Source organism: Vitis riparia, chromosome 7 (genome assembly GCF_004353265.1).
Source record: "Vitis riparia cultivar Riparia Gloire de Montpellier isolate 1030 chromosome 7, EGFV_Vit.rip_1.0, whole genome shotgun sequence".
In the NCBI taxonomy this organism is placed as follows: domain Eukaryota; kingdom Viridiplantae; phylum Streptophyta; class Magnoliopsida; order Vitales; family Vitaceae; genus Vitis; species Vitis riparia.
In genome coordinates, this window is record NC_048437.1 from 16,769,811 (window position 1) to 16,791,195 (window position 21,385).

The 21,385-nt window shown below is 32.4% G+C and overlaps 2 protein-coding genes across 2 annotated transcripts; one reads left to right on the plus strand and one right to left on the minus strand.

The window, feature by feature from the left end:
- The first annotated feature begins 13,360 nt into the window (after nucleotides 1-13,360).
- On the plus strand, nucleotides 13,361-17,524 carry LOC117917793. Its single transcript, XM_034834178.1, has 4 exons — nucleotides 13,361-13,608; nucleotides 13,934-14,159; nucleotides 14,253-14,729; nucleotides 14,850-17,524. The coding sequence occupies exons 3-4, from the start codon at nucleotides 14,682-14,684 to the stop codon at nucleotides 15,717-15,719; spliced, it is 918 nt and encodes a 305-aa protein (XP_034690069.1). The 5' UTR covers nucleotides 13,361-13,608; nucleotides 13,934-14,159; nucleotides 14,253-14,681; the 3' UTR covers nucleotides 15,720-17,524.
- Nucleotides 17,525-18,409: 885 nt separating this feature from the next.
- On the minus strand, nucleotides 18,410-20,403 carry LOC117917791 (G-type lectin S-receptor-like serine/threonine-protein kinase CES101). Its single transcript, XM_034834177.1, has 3 exons — nucleotides 19,163-20,403; nucleotides 18,855-18,947; nucleotides 18,410-18,771 (listed from the first exon to the last, which is right to left on the minus strand). Exons 1-3 carry the CDS (start codon nucleotides 20,319-20,321, stop codon nucleotides 18,593-18,595), a joined length of 1,431 nt encoding a protein of 476 aa, XP_034690068.1. The 5' UTR covers nucleotides 20,322-20,403; the 3' UTR covers nucleotides 18,410-18,592.
- Nucleotides 20,404-21,385: the final 982 nt, after the last annotated feature.

The following is a 21,385-nucleotide window of genomic DNA, read 5'->3' on the forward strand; positions in this document are numbered from 1 at the left end:
GAAAAAAATGACTTTGATTCAAATATTAAATTTAGGCAAGCTATACATTGTTTCGAAACTCAAGAAGTTAGGAATCTAACGCTTCAAATGATGTACAATTCAGAGCTGAAACGAGGACATTATGCATGTTTGAAGTGAACTGGTTAGAGAGGAATGCTAGTTCAAAATTGGCAACTTAAATGCGAAATGGTTTTTAGCCATTTAGAACTCAGGAGAATGTAAGGAAACTCTTTGCAAAGGGTGAGTTCGAACCCCCTTACCATTTTGAATTAGAGGCATGTATTTCAAATCCAAAGACAGAGAGAATTTGAATGGGCAGTGGGTGAGTAAGAAATGCACTGTGAATTTCAAACTCACCGTACTTGCTCAAAATATCAAAAAGCTTGAATGATCGATCAAACTTGGATTCTTTGTTTCTAACCATTAGGCAAAGTACAATGCATAAGGAGAATGGTTAAGCCCCAACAAAGTGCAAAAAGGGACCTAATGGAAAAAAAAAAAAAAAATTTAAGTGTGGAACCGAAAGGATGCCTAAAGATGCTTGCAGAACTTAAGGTAGACCGCTTAAGTGAAAGTGTAAGAATCTTGACTGAAGTGTAGTTCTCTTCAAGGAACTTGACCACAGAACATGTATGTGACAGACCATGCATAACTAATTCATAGAAAAACTTTGTGTACTCACCTGGATCCAAAGACACTTGAGAGAACTGAGCATCATGACTATGCACAGCTGATTACATGTGAGCAAACATGTCATCCCTCAGCACTAAAAAACTACCTATGCATGAAGATGAGTACACACTTCCTACCAATACCTCAACCTGAAGCTGCTATTCCTTTTCAAAAATGATTATGTGCACTCAAGGATTTACACCAACGTGGTACCCTTTGCATTATGTGCAAGACCTTCTGAGAGTTCTTATGCAAACGATATTGCATACATAGTTGTAATAGCCATCATGCATAACGCCGATTTCAATTCCCAAAGGCTGTGAATCTCTACTACCATGTGCCTGTTAGTTTATTTTATTTTTTTATTTTAATGGTTTTTAACTAAATATTTATGTGGCTATTTAGGTTAGGTTTTAGGGTTTTCCATATATAGGATACTTAGGATCTTGAGGAATGGAATGTAGACATTGTAGATAGTACGGACACACAACACACAACCTCCATTGTTTTGCATTTGTAGTTTTAATTTAGGCTTCTACTTAAACTCTCCAAAAAAATAATATTAATTCCCTTAATTTCTCATAGCATTTCAGCATTAACTAGAACACAAATGAGAGTAGAGTTGAAAAGGGAAGCTAGAAAAAGAGATATGAGAAACAAAAAAAGAAGGAAATGATAGAGAGAAAATAGACTAGATAATGTAGGAACTTCCAAGTGGTCGTTGATAGAGTAAAAATAGGTGAACAACAAAATAGTTGGGGAAAATTTTGATTCAAGCTAGCAATGGTTAATGAAATTGAAAGAGAGCTCCTCAAGAGAAAGTTTTTCCTAATTGTTGGGAGGAAGAGCCACAAACTTTGTGTATGTATCTCACATAAGAAAAATGAAGGAAGCATTGGAAGCTTTGGGAGTAGGATTCCTTCTCATCAAAATACAAATTTAACTACATATTGGCTAGAAGGCCTGAAGATGTAATTGTAGCCTCCACTGACCAATCTCTCCCATCCTCGTCCAAAAATATTAGTCCTTCTATAAACGAAGAAACTAATCAAAATATGGAATGATGCTTACTAAAATGTTTTTAGGTTTTGACAAAGGGAGAAAGAGTGTATTCAACGAAAGTCAAATCAAAATGGTTTTCCAACTTAACCCCATTTGACGACCTCTCCTTAGTACTTTTTCATTCCCTTCTCACCTGGAAAGACAAAACTCTTATGTAAAAAGACAAAGAAGAGACATATGTCAAACTCAACATACATAAAGGTCCATTAAAACAAGGTCATCCTCCTTTTGGGATGGAACAACGAAAAACAAATCTGGCTATTCGAGCACAGAAAATGCAATATGGTGTTCACTTTGCCTACCATCTTTGAAGCAATCGTTAAACCTAAGAAAAAAAAAAGAAGCAAAACAAGAAAGCAAAAGAAGACACCAATAAGACACATGTATGTTTCCTTATAAAGCCCTTAGAGAATGGAAATGTATCTTAAGCCTCTCTACACTATAACCCTAAACTAATAGTTTCCTAGTCTGATCAAACTTAGAAGATAATTTTCCAAAACACAAATTCTATCAATATTGGCTTTCTGACAAATAAAAAATAAATAATTTGAATCAAATCCCAATAATTTCCCAACAGTTTCCTCAACTTTGTTGGAAGCAAAATACTATGTAGTAGGATATGGATCCATCAAAATAAGAAAATTAACGTGAGAGTTAATTAGCCTTCATCGGTCGAAGTTGCTTGTCTAAAAATTCCACTACCTAAGTTCCATGCAGAATGTTCTCCTAGACACCATAGTTATCATTGGGTAATTTATTTAGACTTCGGAAAAATATGAGGAACAAATGGCAATGAATCTAGATTGCCATCCACAAACTAAATTGACCCTTATGTTTGAGGACTTTTGGTATGAAAACAATAAATTAATTGGATATAGATAACAGGAAGGTTGTAGAAGTATAGGATCTTTATTACAAGGAAAATCTTAGCTCCAAAGAAGATAAATGACCAACCTATACTAGTAGGTTAAAAGACTACAATTGTTCCAAGGGATCATCAAGTTATTAATTAGCAGAACTAAGAGATTGTTTTATCTAGAAGTAAGATGAGATGCTTGGTTAATTAAATAGGAACTTGGTGGAGCATAAACTCTCGACAAGTGAGGAAATTTATTTAGTTATGAACCTATTATTGGATCGTGCTTCAAGTGAGGAAATTTTCTCCTTCATATATAGAGGTTTTGGATATCATACATCATATATAATATAAGAGGATGCATTTAAAATGACATTTTGTTGCCTAGATGCATTAGGAACATTTGAATATGGAGTAAAGTCTTTTCTATTAAAAATGAGGTTGTTGTATACTGAGTAATGAATGTTAGATTTCATAATAGAATTAAAAAATAATGGAAGTTTATATAGATGATATAGTAGTTTAATGAAGGAGAAAAGATATGCATACAAATGATTTAAGAAAGTTTTTTCACTACAAGAAAAAAGAGAAACAATGACGTTTTTAAAGTGTCAAGAAAGAGAAAAGATGACGCTTCTCTAAAGCGTTATCTTCCGACCTGTCATTGTATATATTAGCCAACAATGACGCTTTTAAGAAGCATCATGTTTAATTAATGCTTTCAACGACACTTAAAAAAGCGTCATCTTTGAATAATATTAACAATGGCACTCGTATAAGTGTCGTAATTGAATAATTTTTATTGAAATATTTTTTACAAAATTACCAATTTTGACAGTTATAAGAACGTCATCTTTGAATAGTTTTATCAATGACACTTCTAAAAGCATCATCTTTGAACACTTGCTATTAAAAATAATATTTCTATCCTCTTATTAAAATAATAAATTTCCTGTATAATTAAATAAAAAACAATTAAAAGTCATAAACTGAATTCAAATTTTACTAATTAAAATATCTTCAAATATGGATGTAAAATAACTTAGTTCGAATAATTAATATAACTAGTTTATATACAATAATTACATCCAAATTTATTAATCATATCAAAATATTTCAACAACAATTTCTAAGTCCTTTAATAAAATAACAAATATGAATGCAATGATGATTAAGATAAACCATAATCTACCAAAACCTAATTTAACCTCCTAATGAGTTCATTGATCGATGTAATCTTTGTGGTTTTTGGCATCATGCCTTCATCAATATAATGATTTCTCTTCTTTCAACAAACTAGTTTCCTTTTGCAACTTGTAAAAATATAGGAATGATAGAAAATTTCTAAATTATACATGCAATGACCAATAAGTATAATTGAAATATAACTTTTTACAAATGTTTAAGAAAAATATAATAGTTAGAACTAATATAAAATGAAATATGTAAAAAAATTGACTCACCTTGGCATTGAATTTTAGTTGAAAGCCAAGAACCCATTTTCAATAATGCAGTTAAGAGACGAGCAACAATTGAACGTAAGGAATCAATGATGATACATGCATCAATATAGATCTCATTAACAATTAATCAAATAGCCTAAAATTGATAACCTAAGGAAATAGATAAAATGAATCATCCCATACTATCCAAGTCAACATACCTTTCAACCCGCTGCATACATTCAAAACAATAGAAAGATCTCAATGCATATACCTTAGTATGGATTTTAAATCCTGCTGGAGGTTGCAAAGAAGGAAGGCTATTGGAGAGTCACTACTAGGCCAAATCAAGATAATTCACTATTGCTCAAAACATACATGACAATGACTTTATTTTTACATTAAGCAATCGTGTTGACAACATTTTCCATCTAGCACTCCCAACCTAAACTTCATCCATCATCATTTCCAAGGTTTATTAGTACCCATGACAAGCAATTGTTTTGATTTTATGTATTACTAATTGTTATTGTAAGTTGTTATTAGTATAACAAATAAACTTTTGCTTATTTACTTCTCCTTATACTAACCATGGTAAAGGCATTGGATATGGTCCTCATTTACAAATATGGGGTGAAGAAGACATGCTCTATGAGGCACAAGTGTAAATGCTGTGAAGGGTTTGCCTCCTCTCCTATATTTGCATGTCCTCAAGCATCCACCAGATTATACCACATCAAGGTATGATGGAATACCATCACCTCAATATTAAGGCAATGGCGCAATCATAATTTAATTTTTGTTTTCATATTTCTTTTTCACACAACAAAAAAGAAAAACTCCTTTTTCTTTAGAGGAAGAAATACTAAAAAAATATAATAATATTTTGATTATACATTTTTCAATTTTTTTTTTAAAAAATAATTCTAGACTTATCATTTATAAAAAAAAATTATTTAAATATTTTTACATTTTAGAAAAGAAAAGAACTAAAAAAAAGGAAAAACAAAATGAAACTTCTCACTGTTTTTGTTTTTATAATGAAAGGAATTTGTAAGAAAATAATTATCATTTTTGCTATCAAATAGGATCAAAATCATGCTAAATTTTTTAAAATTTGTGAATGATTAAAAGAATGTCAACAAATTTTATACATAACTTAGCACTAATTCTTGTTTTTAAAAAGCAAATAAAAAAAGAAAAGAAAATAGAAAATGTATCCAAACCATCACTTAACTATTAAAATTCTAGTAGTGAACCTGGAGAAAGACCGAAAACCAAAGGGTGAAGAGCTTTAGGGAGACAGCTGAATCCAAGTATCAGAATTGGGCTTCCTTGCAAGTTAGTTAACAAAATTATGGCATTTAATGAGTTGTGTTTCAAAAAGAAAAGAAAATATTAACTTTTGTATTCATCACAAAAAATTAGGAACTTAATTATTTATCAAAGCTAATAACATAATTCATATATGATCCAAAACTGTAAGAAGTTAACAGTCTTAGTTATCACTAACACCTTTAAGAAGCTCTAAAATCAAATCTATATTTGATAATTTAATTTTAAAAAAAATTAAAGAATAAAAATTAAAATTAAAAATTTAAAGGTTTATCTATATTTTTCAAATTCTTTGGAAAATTTGAAATTTAACTTTTTTTTAGTTTTAAATTTTATTTAAAACCTTATAACTTTTTAATTAACCATTTAATACATTCAAATCCTTAAAAATTCCCATGACAAAAATAATTGGATTGGATCATTTATTTTTTATGTTGAGGTTGACAACTCTAATTGCAACTTCTTTTAATATTCATTCTCAATAGATTGAACATCATGAAAAAACAATAGACCCAGGAATCTAGCACTATATAAAGCTATCTAATTACATCATGACACTATTGTTTGAAATATCCAGCAGGAAAAAACATCTTAACTTCAATCTATTTAAGATACATGGAAGAATTCTTTTAAACATTCAGCAAGTAGTGAATTCAATGATCAGTTATTTTAGACTTACAAATTGATAACCAACTTGAAATTTATGTTTTCTGTCCAAAACATCAAAACCATTAATGCTACATTTATCTCAATAAATATTTTATAAAAAGTGAAAAATTTATTCATGGTTTTTGAAAATTTAATGAAGAAATCCCAAATTAGAATCAACATTCTTAAATTGTTCAACATAATTCAACACTTAATCCTTCTTTTGTTTCCTTTGTATTACTTTTGTACTTTTCAATTTCATTTGTTCTAGGTTTTTCCCTAATTATACTTATATTTGTTAAGTAAAGAGAGAACATAAGAGTCAAGTATCAACATTATTTCATCCTTAAGTTCCCAAATTATCCCTCATTATTCCTATATTTGTTAAATAAAGAGAAAATATAATAGTCTAAAATCAACACTATTTCATGTCTTAAGTTCCCAAATCAAGAAATTATCACCATGCCACAAACATAACAATGAGAAAAAAAAAAGTCATAAAAGTTCCGACATGGTGCCAAACTCCTTGACAAAAACCAACCAAACTAATTGCTTTGATCACTATGAAGGAAAATATGATAATCCTTTTTGCCCATGTATGTATGCAATGGCCTGTTCTAGAGATAGGATTTCAATCACACGTATACCAAAGCACCGTAGGCACATGGTACAAGTATCAAGAATAAATAGTGATAGGATACATAAAACAAAAAACTATAACTTACCTGGTGTAATTCTTTGAGCTCACCCTCAACAAATCTAAAGTTATCTGTGGGGATGTACCACAGACATCTCTAAAGGCAACTCCACTATTGGGGCATAATACATTAGTAAGAATAAAAAAATTAATGAAGTAAATAAAAATGGGTAGTTATTGATCTGATACCTTCTCTATCATGGCATCAATCTCCATATTGGGTGGGAATTGGAGTAGCAAAAGATAAACCTTGCAAATATAGACACCAAAAATCTCAGCATAAAAGAAAACAAAATTTCAAAGATAAACAAATTGATTCAATACCTTTTTGAGTCCCTCTTTGCAACAGCTATTAAGTGAGATTCTGATGCTCTGTTCACTCACGATATGAGCTACCCAATTGAAACAATCCAAGGTCATTGCACAAAATTTGATCATTGACATGTTTCAAAATATTTTACCCATTCCAAATATCAATTACATTTATGAACAATTTTAAAAATCTATGAATTCTAAATAATTTATAAACAACACAATTTAAAAAAATATGAAAATTTTCAACTTGATTCCACAAAAATGTAAAAACTCCTTCCAAATAGCCCAACCTAGGAAGTCACGAATTCACGATCCACAGTCCCAATTTCTAAAATTTTTCTAATTAAAAAGTTTTCACTTTTGCAAAAACTTTTTGCTTTTCACTGTAGGATGTCTAATTTCCATGCCTATGCTGCCTTTAGCGACTGCCATTACCATAAAACTTCCTCTTCTTCCAACCCATAGACTCGTCTCTTTAGTTGGTCGTTTGATCTTGACTACATTGACCCCAAAATAAATCTTCTTCACAAGATGCAAATAAGATTTGCATGGGTCTTGAAATGAAAACCTCCACATCTTCTAGTAGCTTCACAAAGGAGACGAGAGCAAGATCTTGAAAATGAAAACCCCCAAATAGCTATAGTTTATGACCAACTACATGTTGTCGCTTCACGATGTGATGAATCACCTCGAAATTGCCTTCTGCCTCACTTCTTATTTGTTCCCATTCGAATCTATGAGATTCCATTCCTTAAAAGTCAAGAGAAATATAAATCGAGGTGTGAATATGGTACTCTTCCAAGGGTTACGGTTTTTGATAGAGAGTGAAGGCTTAGGGTTTTTTATGCTCTGAGGGTTTGGGTCTTCTAAGGGCTTTTATACTCACATCTAGTATGATGAGTAAGAAAATGGCCAAGGTTTATCGGGTTGTAAAATATGCTTTTTGCGGGTGCAAAGAATTCAATGAAGGGAATAAAAAATATTAAATATTGTGTTAAAAAGTACATGACGCTTGTGAGAAGTGCCAAAGATGCGTGTTGATGTTTGTACACAATGACACTTAAAAATAGGCACCAACGTCTTTAAGCTTATTCAGCTCAATGACGCTTATAAAAGTGCCATAGTAAACAAGCGCCAACATTTGTGTATATCCAACTAAATAATGACCCTTTTTTAAAAGCGCCAAGGATATAAGCGTCCTTGTTTTGGTTTTTTGTAGTAGTGTTTGTTCAATCACCTTTAATATATGCTCCTATGATTTGTTTGCATCATAGTCTTCATATAATACCATTGACTTGTCTTCATTTGAAAGATATCTAGCATCTACCAATTCTAATTCTTTTGAATAAAATAATTTCATGTTAGTTGTTCCACAAAGATATTGACATAGATATAGTAATATATATTTGACCTTGTTCTAATATTTTCAAGTTGATGCAAAATTGTATCTTACTAGTAAATTGATAAAGAACACAATGTTCAGCCTTGCGCAATTTGCAAGATACATCAGTGAGTTCATTGCACCAAGATATGGAACTTTCATTTATTCTTTAGGATGAAACATATCTTTGTTCCCTTTAAATGAAGAAGCAACCATAATACAGATAAGTAGGTGTAATTTGTTCATATGCAAGTATTTCTAAACTTTCTCTATATGTGTCAACTAATGGGCTAACATGCTTATTAGAAAATGCTCAATCTATAGGTTAATGAAAATTTTGGTTTTGCAACATCTTTTTATTTCAAATTCTTTCTTTAGATTAGTAGATATTCTTATGAATTCTTTAGAAGTTGCAAAAAGATTACAACAATTCATAACCTCTTCTTTTAATCCATAAAAGGATGTAACTTGATCACATATATTATCATTGTGGCTAAAATCATTGCTTTGGAATTTGTAATCCTTTAAAGAAATTATTTACTAAAAGAATTTCAAATCCTTCAAGGATTTTAACATATCTATATATGAATCCGTATGTATTATAAAGTATATATCAAGTTCTTTAAGGTATTATCAACTATACGATGGAGTGGTTATGAGAGTTGACACAAGGTATTTGTAAGAAACCTTAATTATGCTATAATTTCTACTTTATCCTAATAATGATTTATTTGTAAAAATTTCTTTACTTTCATGTACCTATAACTCTCAACAACTATTCATTTAGTTTGTATATCTTTGAGGGTTACTTGTTCAATATGCAGTTCTTCAAAGGTTTATCCATTTCATTTGTATGTGCCTCTTCATGGGCTAAGTTTATTAATTTAATTTGGATTCTCCATTCATGCTTGTGGTTTCATCCAAAGTGTCAAGTTTTTCATATGTTTTTCCTTTTGCTCTCTTCTTCTAGGGAACTATCTTTAAGTAGACAAGTCTACCATGCTCAAACATATCTTGGAATCATTACTCGTTATAATAGTTATTTGTCCTTCTAGATTATTATTTTTTATTTTAAATATTTGATCATGCTTTAGGCTTGTATCCATTATTGTGTTGGTTAACTATCCTACAAGGACATCAACGTCTCACACTTTAAGTGTGTTTTCAATTCATTTTGTTGTAGTAGAGGTTAAAATTGTTCTTCAAGAGCATAAGCTCATGTTCATTTATATAATGATAGAATTATCCAAGAAATTTCACATCATGTTGTTCTTATAGAATCTTCTTTTCTCCACCTAATGATGGGAAAATTGTCTCATCAAAATAGTTATTTGTATAAGATCTCATACTATCCTTCATTGGTATGAATAGACTATTCATTAGGTAACAACTTCTAGTTTTATAATATATATTCACATAACTTTCCATTAAGTTGATGCATCATTGTTTATCCCCAGGGATCGAATTGGTTATATGAGATTATAAAATAAAAAGAATCATTTACATGAAATTTTATATCATTAGTGATATAATTTCTCTCTTTTATAACTCAAGATCAAGTTTACCTATTATGTATTGACATAACTATTTACCTATGTTGTACAATTGATAAAACTAGCATCTTAGAATGAATATATCAAACAATTAATATATGTGTACACAAATAATAAATGGAACATAACACAATATAAATTTTCATGTAATAAATCAAATTAATGAGCAAAGTATTTTAATTAGATAAAAAATAATATGTGACAATAAATTGAATATAACTTAAAGATAATTAAAATTTTAAAGAAATTATAAAATATGAAACACTTACAACCATGAATTTTTTGAAATATGAATACTACTTCAAAAATAAATATTGTTTACTTAATGTTGTATTACATTGTTTTTAAAGTGATTTAATTTTTAACAATATAAAAATTATAATTTTAAAGATTTCAATCTCCATAGTAGGCAGAGAGAATACTAAGAGTACAATAAAATCTTAATCGTGGCAAATTAAAAACTTCAATAAGTCGATTAAAAAACAAAATGTCAACACAATTCTGGCATTACTATAGGACAAAAAATTTACACGGCCTTGTGCTTTGAATGATGCAACAAGTTTATAACAATATGTAAGATCATAGTTTTAGGTTATGAAAATTTCTCATCTTTACATAGTTTTTCATAACTATAGGCTAAGAAAATTTCATATAGTTCTACGTAGTTTAACTAGAACTGTGTATAAAAGTCAACTATTAATAAAAAAATTGTATAAAAATTTCATGAAATAAATGAATAATAATTAAACAATAAAATTAATTAAAGAATTCTATAACTTCTGGATATGATAAATAATAAACTTAGCGTAATTGCTAGTTAGAGTATTTATTTTCTATTTTTTATAACTTTTAGTTATGAATACTTTTATATTATAATACTTCCATAATTTGTTATTATATACTATATTTGTTTTTTACATATATGCCTTTAGGCCACAAATTTTCTACATAAAACTTTTGGTCATAAAAAGTTAAAAAATTAACTTTTCTATGGTAGCTCTAGCCTATGACAAATTTTTATAATACTAGCTTTTCTTCATATCTTTTAGCTATGAGAAGATTGTTGACTTGTTTCCATACAACTTCAAGCTATAATAACATACAAAATAATAATCCCATTATAAATTCCATTTATAAGAAATATATATTTGCATTCACCTAACTTTAGGCCATGAAAGTATTTTACATAACTGGTTTGGGTTATAAGAACATATAAAAAAATGTTTATGTATAGCTTCAAGATACAAGAATATGTGGGAAAAAAAAATTATCTAGCTTTGGACTATAAAATATAGAATTTTTTTTTTTCAAATAAATTTAGGTGACAAAAATATATAATTTTTTTTCATATATCTTTGAGTTAAAATCATTATTATATAACTTCTAATTGTAAGAGTATAAAGAAATATATATTTTTCTTCTCTACATAGCTTCTAGTAATATAATATTTTTTCTTTCTTTCTTATCATGAAAAATATTATTTCATATTATCACAGCTAGATGCCATGAAAGAAATCAGTCTTCAATTTTTTTTATTATTTCATTAATGTTGCCTAATTATTATGTTAGGTTCCGGTGTCTACATTCATTTGTAATTAATTTACCTTTTGAACAATTTTATTACAACACAATAAAATGCATTACTTTAACCTATGAAATATTCTTTATACAGCTATTCTATACATGCAAACTTGGGATGGTAACGACTTGAGTAGATCCATAGACCGAGTGAGGCATTCTCATCCAACCTTTTATTACGGGGGTAATGAATCAGCCGTACTTCTTCCTTACAATATAACAATCTTATATGTATGCAATCAAACAGAACAGAATGGGGCTCGAATGTTTGAAGTTGGCGATGCAATTGCTATGTGATGATGAAGATGAAGTCCGATCAACCGTGTTCCGAAACATATTCCCATCCCTTAATTCACCCTAAACTTCAAGCTGGTCATGATACAAAGTTTAATTTTGGACAATGGTTGCTATGTCGGTGTGCATCATACACTGACACCTTAAGTTAATAACATTGTTGGTTGTAGGTAAACAAAGTGTTACAATTATAAGATATTATACTACATTGGTTTACTTGGTATGCGCTATAGTTTTATTGTCAAACAGTTCTTTGGACTAATCTCATTGTGAAGTAAACATTTTAGTTTTAATTAAGATTATTGATGATAGTTAACATTATTATCATCATTTGGATCATTTCTTATTAAGCTTTAAGTACAACTGGTAGTTTATTTATATTATTTATTTTTCAGGTTAGATGCTTGTTTTAACTTTTAACTTTTAACTTTTAAGTGCACATTTATTATGCTTAACTTTTGGCTCCAAAAGTTAGTTTTATTTGCTCTAGTACAAAGTAATGCATGATTTTCCATTTCTCGGGTTTTCTTGAATTTCATGAATGAGCTATATCATTTTCCATTTTCTATTCATTGGGTTGTGAATATATTGTTATGCAGAAATATTTGATTGAATCATTGGCACTGGTAGGCCAAATAAAGCGATAAAAAATAATAGTTTTTCTTTGTTCGCCCCTTATTTTCACAAAGTATAGTGCCAAATTGTAAAATGGTTAACAATTTATCCATTGTCTCAAGTGTCACCTTAAGTTACTTTTAGGTTCACACAGTGCTATTATACATAAAAGAAGTTGTTTAGTTGGTTCACAGTAAGCTAATGGTTGACTACTACTGATTTGGCTTGTTGTGAAAGGTGTGAGCATGTTATAGTGTAATATTGATAATGTTCCCATATAACAATTTCACCATATAGTCATGATGGTTTAATGACTAATTACCATTGGATCAAGTTCTTACTTGTTAAACATGTTGATAATAAATATGTTATTCACTTGTGTCTGAAATATCCAAAATTTGAGTGCATTGTAACTCTATGAGCATGATAATCTTCATTGTATGAATGTTTTTGGTACTAATCTTACCTGGGTAATTTCAATTTTTATCGATTAAAGCCATTAGTAGTGATTTTATGGTCAGAAATACATGTTTCTCAATATATTTGAGAATTTCGTTAGATTTGGATTCCTAGTACTGCACCCGAAAAGTTACGGATCGTGGCATTTGAAATATTGGAATAGGAATGAATGATTTCTGGTTATCTGATTTTGGGAAATGGGTATCCTATTTCTGCAAATTGGTATCTTCTTTCTGTGAATAGGTATTCCATTTCAGTTCCAGCATTGTTGATTTCTGAATTGGATGTTGTCACACACTGAAATGAACATCGAAGATTTCTCCATATCCAATTTCATGGAATGGGTATTTGTTCCATTCAGAGAAGGGTTATTCCATCTCATCCTATCCCAGCATTTCGTCTAAATCGATTTGAGCGGGTTGTGATCCTGATTTGTTGTTATGGTTTATAGGGACGAGAAAATGGAAGAAAGGCTCAACCAGAATTGTAGTAGTAAGGAGGAGGAGGAAGAAGGTATCACAACAACAAGGATATTTGTGGGAGGATTGGGAGAAACTGTGACCAGCGATGATATTCACAAGATGTTGTCATCTTTGGGAACGGTTAAGGCAGTGGATATTGTGAGGACCAAAGGTCGTAGATTTGCTTATTTGGACTTCCTTCCCTCATTCGCACAATCTCTTTCCAAGCTCTTCAGCACGGTATTCTCGCTCACTCATTCTCCCTCTATTTTCTTGTAAGGATCCATCCAGATTTTCAAAATTTAGTTACTTTGTATTAGAGCAACATTGTGTCTTTCAGCTTCTGTATAGACTCAATTATTACAGTTCATCTTACAGTTTTTTGCAAAATTCTACTAATGAACTCTGTAGTCATATAACTACCTTATTTTCTTTAAGAAAGCGCCACCGGGTGAGTACCTGGGCAGTGCACATGTTGTTTGTTTATTTATTGACATATTAGAGGAGAATTTTGTTTTATGTTGGATATGGTGGCTTACACTCATTTTAATTTGTAAGCATACAGTATAATGGGTACCTTCTGGAAGGGAGGGAAGTTGAAACTTGAAAAGGCTAAAGAACATTATCTTGTTCTCTTGAGACGGGAGTGGGCCGAAGATGGTGAACTTGCAATTAGTCAACCTAGTAATAGTATTGATAAAAATACAAAAATTGTCTCTTCAGATAAGCCCAAGAAAACTGTGAATCGAGAAAAGTCTCAGCTTAGGATTTTCTTTCCCAAGTTGAAAAAGGTAAAGATCCAGAGTTAGAATACCCTTACTTTGGTTCATCATTGTGTGGCACATGGAACATTCCCTTATTTGAAATGGGACTTTCTTGTGCAGATGAAGTCGTTACCTTTTAGTGGAACTGGCAAGCACAAATATAGTTTCCAACGCATTGAAGTTCCTTCTCTCCCAACCCATTTCTGTGATTGTGAGGAACACTCTGGCCCTCCTCACACTGCTCAAAAACAATACTTTTGTGATCGAGAGCCACAAAGTGGTGGGATGAACGAGGAGGAGCTTAATATGATGAACTCAGTAATGAACAAGATCTTTGAGAGGGAAACTGATTTAAAGGTGGCATATAATGTGACTGGACTGACCAAGGGAGGACACGATTCCCTCAAATCAACTAATGAATAGCTAATTGATGACAATGAATCAGATCATGCAGCAGACGAGGATGAACTGCAAATTGATGACAATGAATCAGATCTTGCAGAAGATGAGGATAACCTTGTAATTAACATGTTCACTGGGTGACACAGAATGGCTTTGCTAGGGAGCCAGGAACAGGAACCAATATCAATGAATCGGGTATATGTCAACATTCAATGCTGCAGGGCAGTTGTTTTTATGGTTCTGTGCATATTAGGTGTCTTTTCTATTTCCTAACCTGACTTTCTTTACTGTTCTGTTGCCTTGGATACCCAAAAGTCAAGATTCAATGATACCTGGATGTCGACAAATGGGCCAGCCCAGATTACTTTTCCTTCTACCAAGAAGAGGAAATCACTTCATATTGATGAGAGTGATGGAAATGAATCTTTGTCTGCCATCCCTGGAAAGAAGCCAAGCTTGCAAACCCATTCAAATGATTCAGGAGTACAATCGGGTGCTCAAACTAGTGAACTGAGACCAGGCATCCAGAAAACAACTGCCAATCTTTCATGGTCTCAGAAATCTTCATGGAGAGAACTTGTAGGTGATAAGGGCAACAGTCCATTCATCATCTCAGATATGCTGCCAGGTGTTGCTTCAAGAAAACAAGAGCAGGCAAAGTCTGATGGTCTAAATGACCATGATATTATTGACAGAAAAAAGCAAAACCTAGTAAACCATGAAAACTTGGAAGCCCAATCTGGAAAATTGAAAGGGCTGGAGGGCCTCGCAGAAGCTCAGCCTCCCATACCTGATGAAGTTGTAAAAAGGTCTGGTAGAGGTGCTTCATGGCTCCAGAAATCCTCATGGACGCAACTTGTTAGCGAGGCTAATAGTAGTTCATTCAGCATCTCACAAATTCTGCCTGGGATTCCTTTTCAAAAACAAAAGCTACCAAAATTCTCTGATGTGGACCTTGCAGTTTCCAGTGGTAGCAAGCACCATGATCAAGTGAAGCAGCATACAAGTGAGACTATAAGAGATGGAAATGAAAAATTGGAAGTTGGAAAAGGATTCACTACTACTAGTAGCTCTGATATGGTAGCTTTGGATGAAGAACATAATTTTGTTGATCTGGATGTTGAGAAGAGTACACCAGAAAAAGGTGTACAGATGATAGGCAATAATATGAAGTTTCTGCCCTAACACTTAGGAAGAAACCTCACATAGCCCCCAAGAAAACATCTATCAAGGATGTTAAAATTGGTGAAACATGCTCTTTCATGAGAACTGCTGCTTCTGTGAAAGAATGGAGTAAAACTAAAGCAGCTCTAAGTGGGTCAACTAAAGAAAAAAAAAAAAATGAGAAGTTGGTGCTATGAACTCCTGAGATATGTTTAAAGTAACATTGATAAGTTAGTGCAGCTTCAAAATTATTTAGCATGGTTGGAGGCCATGAGGCAAAAATACCTCTTCAACCAAGTTTGAACAACAAGGTCTGTTTGACTAAAATATGGGATTATTTGAGCTGGCAAAGGTTGTGGAAATGCAGTCTGATGTGAACTCTTCATGGTGTAATTTTAATCTCTTTATTTGGATCCAATTTAAGATGCAAGCTATTAGTATTAGTTCAGGCTTTTTCATTGTGATCCTTGTTGCTCTAGAGGCTGTCTTCAGTCATCACTATGAACTAGTTCTTATGGTCTATTTTTTTATGTTATTAACATTTGATCATGAGACTCATGTTTAGTCATCATGAATCGATGTGGTACCTGTTTTGAGAATGTGAGAATAGTATGCCTCAAATGGAGAGTCTTAGTTCTAATATATGTAATTCTTACAACATTTTGCCATTATTCTGTCATTTCCCCATTAAGGTTGTTTAAATAATTACTGTGGTTCATAGCTGTCCTGCAGCAGGAACCTATCTTTTTAGTAACCAATCGCAGTTATTCAAAATTTTTGATGGACAAAACCAGAACTTGGAACAGCGAGTTCTTGGTTTTTGACCAAATAAAGAAGTATCCTCTTTCCCAATCCATTCCATTTCTCCCCTCGTTTAACCTATGGTAACTTTCTTCCCCCCTCTTTAGTCTCCCTTGAGTAGACCTATAGGATTCTCTGTTCTAATGTTCAGAATTTTAATATATTTTGGGTTTCGATTAATGGTTTATGCTAGTTGCTAATGCTCGAATAGCCCAACCTCTACTTGGATTCATTGCCAAAATTTGTTTTTGGTTTGACACCTGGATATTTGTTAGGGTTCTGGTTGGTTTTGTTTTCCTGAGTTGCCATGCATGGTTTTTGAAGAGTCCTTGTACAGGTAATAGCATTTTTGGGGAGAGAGATAACTTTATTGCAGAGAGTTTGTGGTGTCTTAGTTATGACTTCTTTGTTGAAGAACCAGAGTGAAGGAACTAGTTTGAATGCAGTGGTGGCAAAGCAAGGGAAAGAGGATTGATCAGAATCATTGAGGAACTGTGATATATTTGATGGGGAATGGACGAAGCATGACTGGCATCCGTTCTACAGACCTGGGTATTTCTTTGCACTGAACTAGTCCCAGCAAATTCTGTGCAATTCAGTTGCTTTAATGGCATGCCTGATTTATCATAAACTAAGATGGACACACAAATTTTGCATTGCAACTAAGATGGACTCTAGGTCTTTTTCAAGTGTTTTAAATTTGGATTTTGTTTATTTAAGTTGAATTGATATATTAGTTTTACTTTTAAGGGATTTTTTCCAAGTAAGGTGTGTATATAGGAATTATAGTTTGCTATCTTATTTTAGGTTTTTGGCTTATTTTATTTTATTTTTTATTTTTTTTATTGGGGGGGTCCTTAATCAAAATTATTTTAATTGATCTATTAATTTAATTTTCTGGGTTTTGTTCTCTTGAGATTGGGTTGTATTGGGATTTGTGTTTGTTGTTTTCGTTCTTTTCATTATGAGTGTAATAGTTATCTCCAAATCTTATTTAAGTGTTTTATTTATTTATTTTATTTCTTAAATTGGACTTGATCCATCAATTTATGTTTATTGGTTCTGTTTTATTGAGCTTCATGAGTCATATGTTGGAAATTTCCTATCATCGGATTTGAAGACCTATATCTCCTACAATGTGTGGGGGAAGAACTTGGGTATGGATTAGCTGAAGCATGGAGGATGAAGTTTGGTTAACTGGTTGGTGTATGTGCAATTTGAATAAGTCATACATTATCTCTGCGTTCATTGTCTGGTTTCTCGGTATGAGTGCTCCTCTTTGTGTTGTCAAAGGATTAATTGGGTTCTTTTACTTGCCTGATTAGGTATTACTTGGGTGCTTCTAGGAGCAATGAGGCAGGTGAGCGTGCTAGCCGGCGTCTCAAGTTAATGAGCAGAAAGGGAGTAAGAATGACATCTTTCAGTTGGCATGGTGCTTTTGGAAGGGGCAAAATAGCAGAAGCTTGGGCAGGGAGGGAAAAGGGATTAGAACTTTGGAAAGAAACCTTCAAGATATGGTTCTGAGGTCCTAGTATAACTGGTTGAAGGATGTTATACCTACGAGGTTCTCAGTTTCAGATTTCATTGATAATCTGGCCTGTTGAGTGGCTAGGATGATGTTTTCTGCTTGTTGCTTAGATGCATGCTCTGGTATTAGAAGTTTGGGAAGCAACCTTCAAGCTATTTATATTATGCATCCTCATGAAGACATTTATCTTTCTGTGACGGGTGACAAATGTTATAAATCATGTTTCTATGTTTTAGTCTGCTTAGTTGATGTTAAGTAATGTTTGAATAATTTTACTGTGAGTAGATTTCCTCTTGACTGTAAGACATAAATCACATGCACACTGTTGCCACCTTGTGTTTTGATCATCTATTCAATGGCAAATAATGAATTATAGAACATATATATGGCCTACTTTGGCTGAGATGGATATAGATAGACGTATATCATAAGATGTTTTGGAGAGCAAAAGGGCAAATAGAGCTCCAGAATACATGGGTACAAATATGTTCCAAATGATCACAAAACTAGCTTCAGTTCAGTTGTCATCTTATTATAAATTAACAAAACGTAAATAAAGAAAAGCTTACCGCGAGGGAATAAAAAATTTAAAAGAAGCCAAAGGATCACGGAACCTAACTCTCTTCTTTTTTTTATCCCCTGTAGGCCCAACTTCAGGTAGCTTGACTTTCTTCCCTTCTCCATCCCCTGTTGAAGCAGTAGCCCCATCTTCAGGTAGCTTGACTTTCTTCCCTTCTCCATCCCCTGTTATACCAGAAGCCACAAGTCCAATTATCCAACCCATTAACAAATGGCATTGCTATTATCTACAAAAGTTAAAATACTACCTCTGGAGTCTCTCTGTGAACAACAAAAGACAGCTAACAAGAACAGAAATACTACTACAACGAAAATGATAATCCATATCCACCAAGGCTTCCCTGCATAGGTAGAAGTTAATAAATTTTATTGTTAGAGCAGAACTCGAGAGAGAGAGAGAGAGAGGGTCTTTAATGGTTTTGCCATAGGTCCTCTAATGGTAGACGATTATACAGTAGGACTTTTTTTGTAGGTTTGTAAATTTGATGAAGATGTGAGATTTACCAAGTACTTTGTTTTGGTTACTTCTCGGAATGCAATACATAGAGCCTCTTACCTATGTCTTCTGATGAGGACAAAACGTAGAGCTCCTCCTGATTTGCATCACCCACTTGGGCTCGTGGCAATTTATCCCTCCAAAACTGACATCCAGTTCCATTGGTGAATACAGTATTACAAGCAGTACAAGAACAATTGTTCTTGCATATAGCCTGACAATCACTAAGGCCCAAGCTCGTATCTATGTTCATTAATGATGGATATCCTGAATTGAGAACCGATTGCTTCATGAATTGGAAGTCTCTAGTCCTGCAAGTGGGTGGCTCTTGCACTGCACACCCTGGATATTTGTCATAAGGATCACACATATCTTCCTTCACGAATAGAGTTCCGTAAGTGTCAAAAAATCCCCCTCTCCAGTTCAATACCCACTTTGAAATAGCTCCGTCTTGAACTGAATAGCTGAAGTAGATCTCGTTGTCATTACAAACACTGATGAAATAGTAGATGTTATGGTGAGTTTGAATGAACTCAAAACTCTGATCTTTCAGAATTCCACTGCTCCAGTAGATGTCCCCTCGGCGTTTCATTACCAGTTGTGTGCCATTCCATTCTAGAGTGAAAGTCCCAGGAGCAGGCACTTGTTCGTTTATCCACGAAGCGAGTGACCAGTTTTGCCTGGTTTTCAAGTTGATGCCTAGTTTCATCCCAGGCAGGAGCGTGTCTGTAGGATCATCGAAACTTTCCCATAGTGTCTGCTTCACCGATCCATCTGTATTTAACTCTGCCACAACAAAATTTCCAGAATCAAGCAGGGTAGCTATGGAGTTTCCGGATGCTTGATTGGAATTCAAGACAATTGGATCACCCCCACTATGAATGATCATCAATGTGCCATTGCCATCCAACATGAGATTTGCATTGGTGCCAGATATAGGCTTATCTCTGTTAGCAACCCAGACTTTCTTGTTGTTAACATCACTTGTGTACCAGATTCCTAAATAAGTGCCCGTGTCCAGGCTGAAGAACCCGAGTGTGAAAGTCCCTTGTGCCGAAACCAGTAAATTCTCCGAGAATGGAAGCCCTTCCCCAAGTTTGATGCTGTCTGTGCGTGCACTACAAGAGCAAGGTCCTCCCAACCAGACACATGACAAGATAAAGAAGAAAAAACCCAACCCCTGACACATTCGCAAGTAAGAGGAGAAACCTGAGTACATGATTTAGGATTTACTTACCTGAGCAGTGGTGACTCGTCAAGTGTACTGAATCTTACAATGCCGACCTCGGTAAGGTAACCCCCTCACACTTAGAATGCCCCCTCGGGTGTTGGGTCTTGCAGCTCAACTTGGTAAAAGGCTATTGCCTTTTAAAATTTTGACATTGACAAAATTTTAAAATAAGATAACCATTTATGTAAGAATATATGCATTATACTAAAACTATGTGTGGTTCCAAAAACACTAAGAAAAGAAAAATAATGTTAAAAAAATAATTTTATATTTTTTTCTTATTTTTTTATGCTTGGTTAATAATAAAAAGTCAAATGTAATAAAAATTAGTAAGAAATTTCTATATTTTTAAATTATTTAATATTTATATAAAAGACATATAAATGAATTGAATTTGAGGTAAGATATAAAAATAATTTATTAATTTTAAATATATATTTTTTACTTTATTATTATTTTTTTTTTCATTTTTCTTCTTTCATTTTTTGGCCTCGCATTTTTCCCCCAAACTTTGGGGAAGCAAATATACTTTATGGAACCCAAATTTATCCTAACCCATGACATCATAGGCACATTCATTCTTGACCATTTACTTTGAGCCAATTTTAAGCCCATTTATTTTTCCTCGGATACAGAGTAGGTCCACTCACTCTTAGCCGAAATATGTATATTTATTTCTGTTTTTATTTTTATTTTACTTCTATTTATTTATTTAATTTTAAATTTTAATTTTTAAACTTTTCAATGTACATTTATAGTTCAATTTAAAAATGAGAGAGGAAGTTGAATTTTAAATAGTTCACTTTGAATTTTAATTGTAAACTATTAAATACTCAATCAAAATTTTATTTATTTATTTTATTTGTATTTGATATATTAATCTTTTATAAATTCATATTGATAATGACATAATTTGTTTAACAAATTAATTGTAAAGTTGATAAATACTAAATCAATTATTTTCCATATATTAGTTGTAACTCAAACGACGTGTTTGAATCCAAGTTTCATTTTCTATATGCCTTTGTATGGATCCATCCTTCACCTACTCA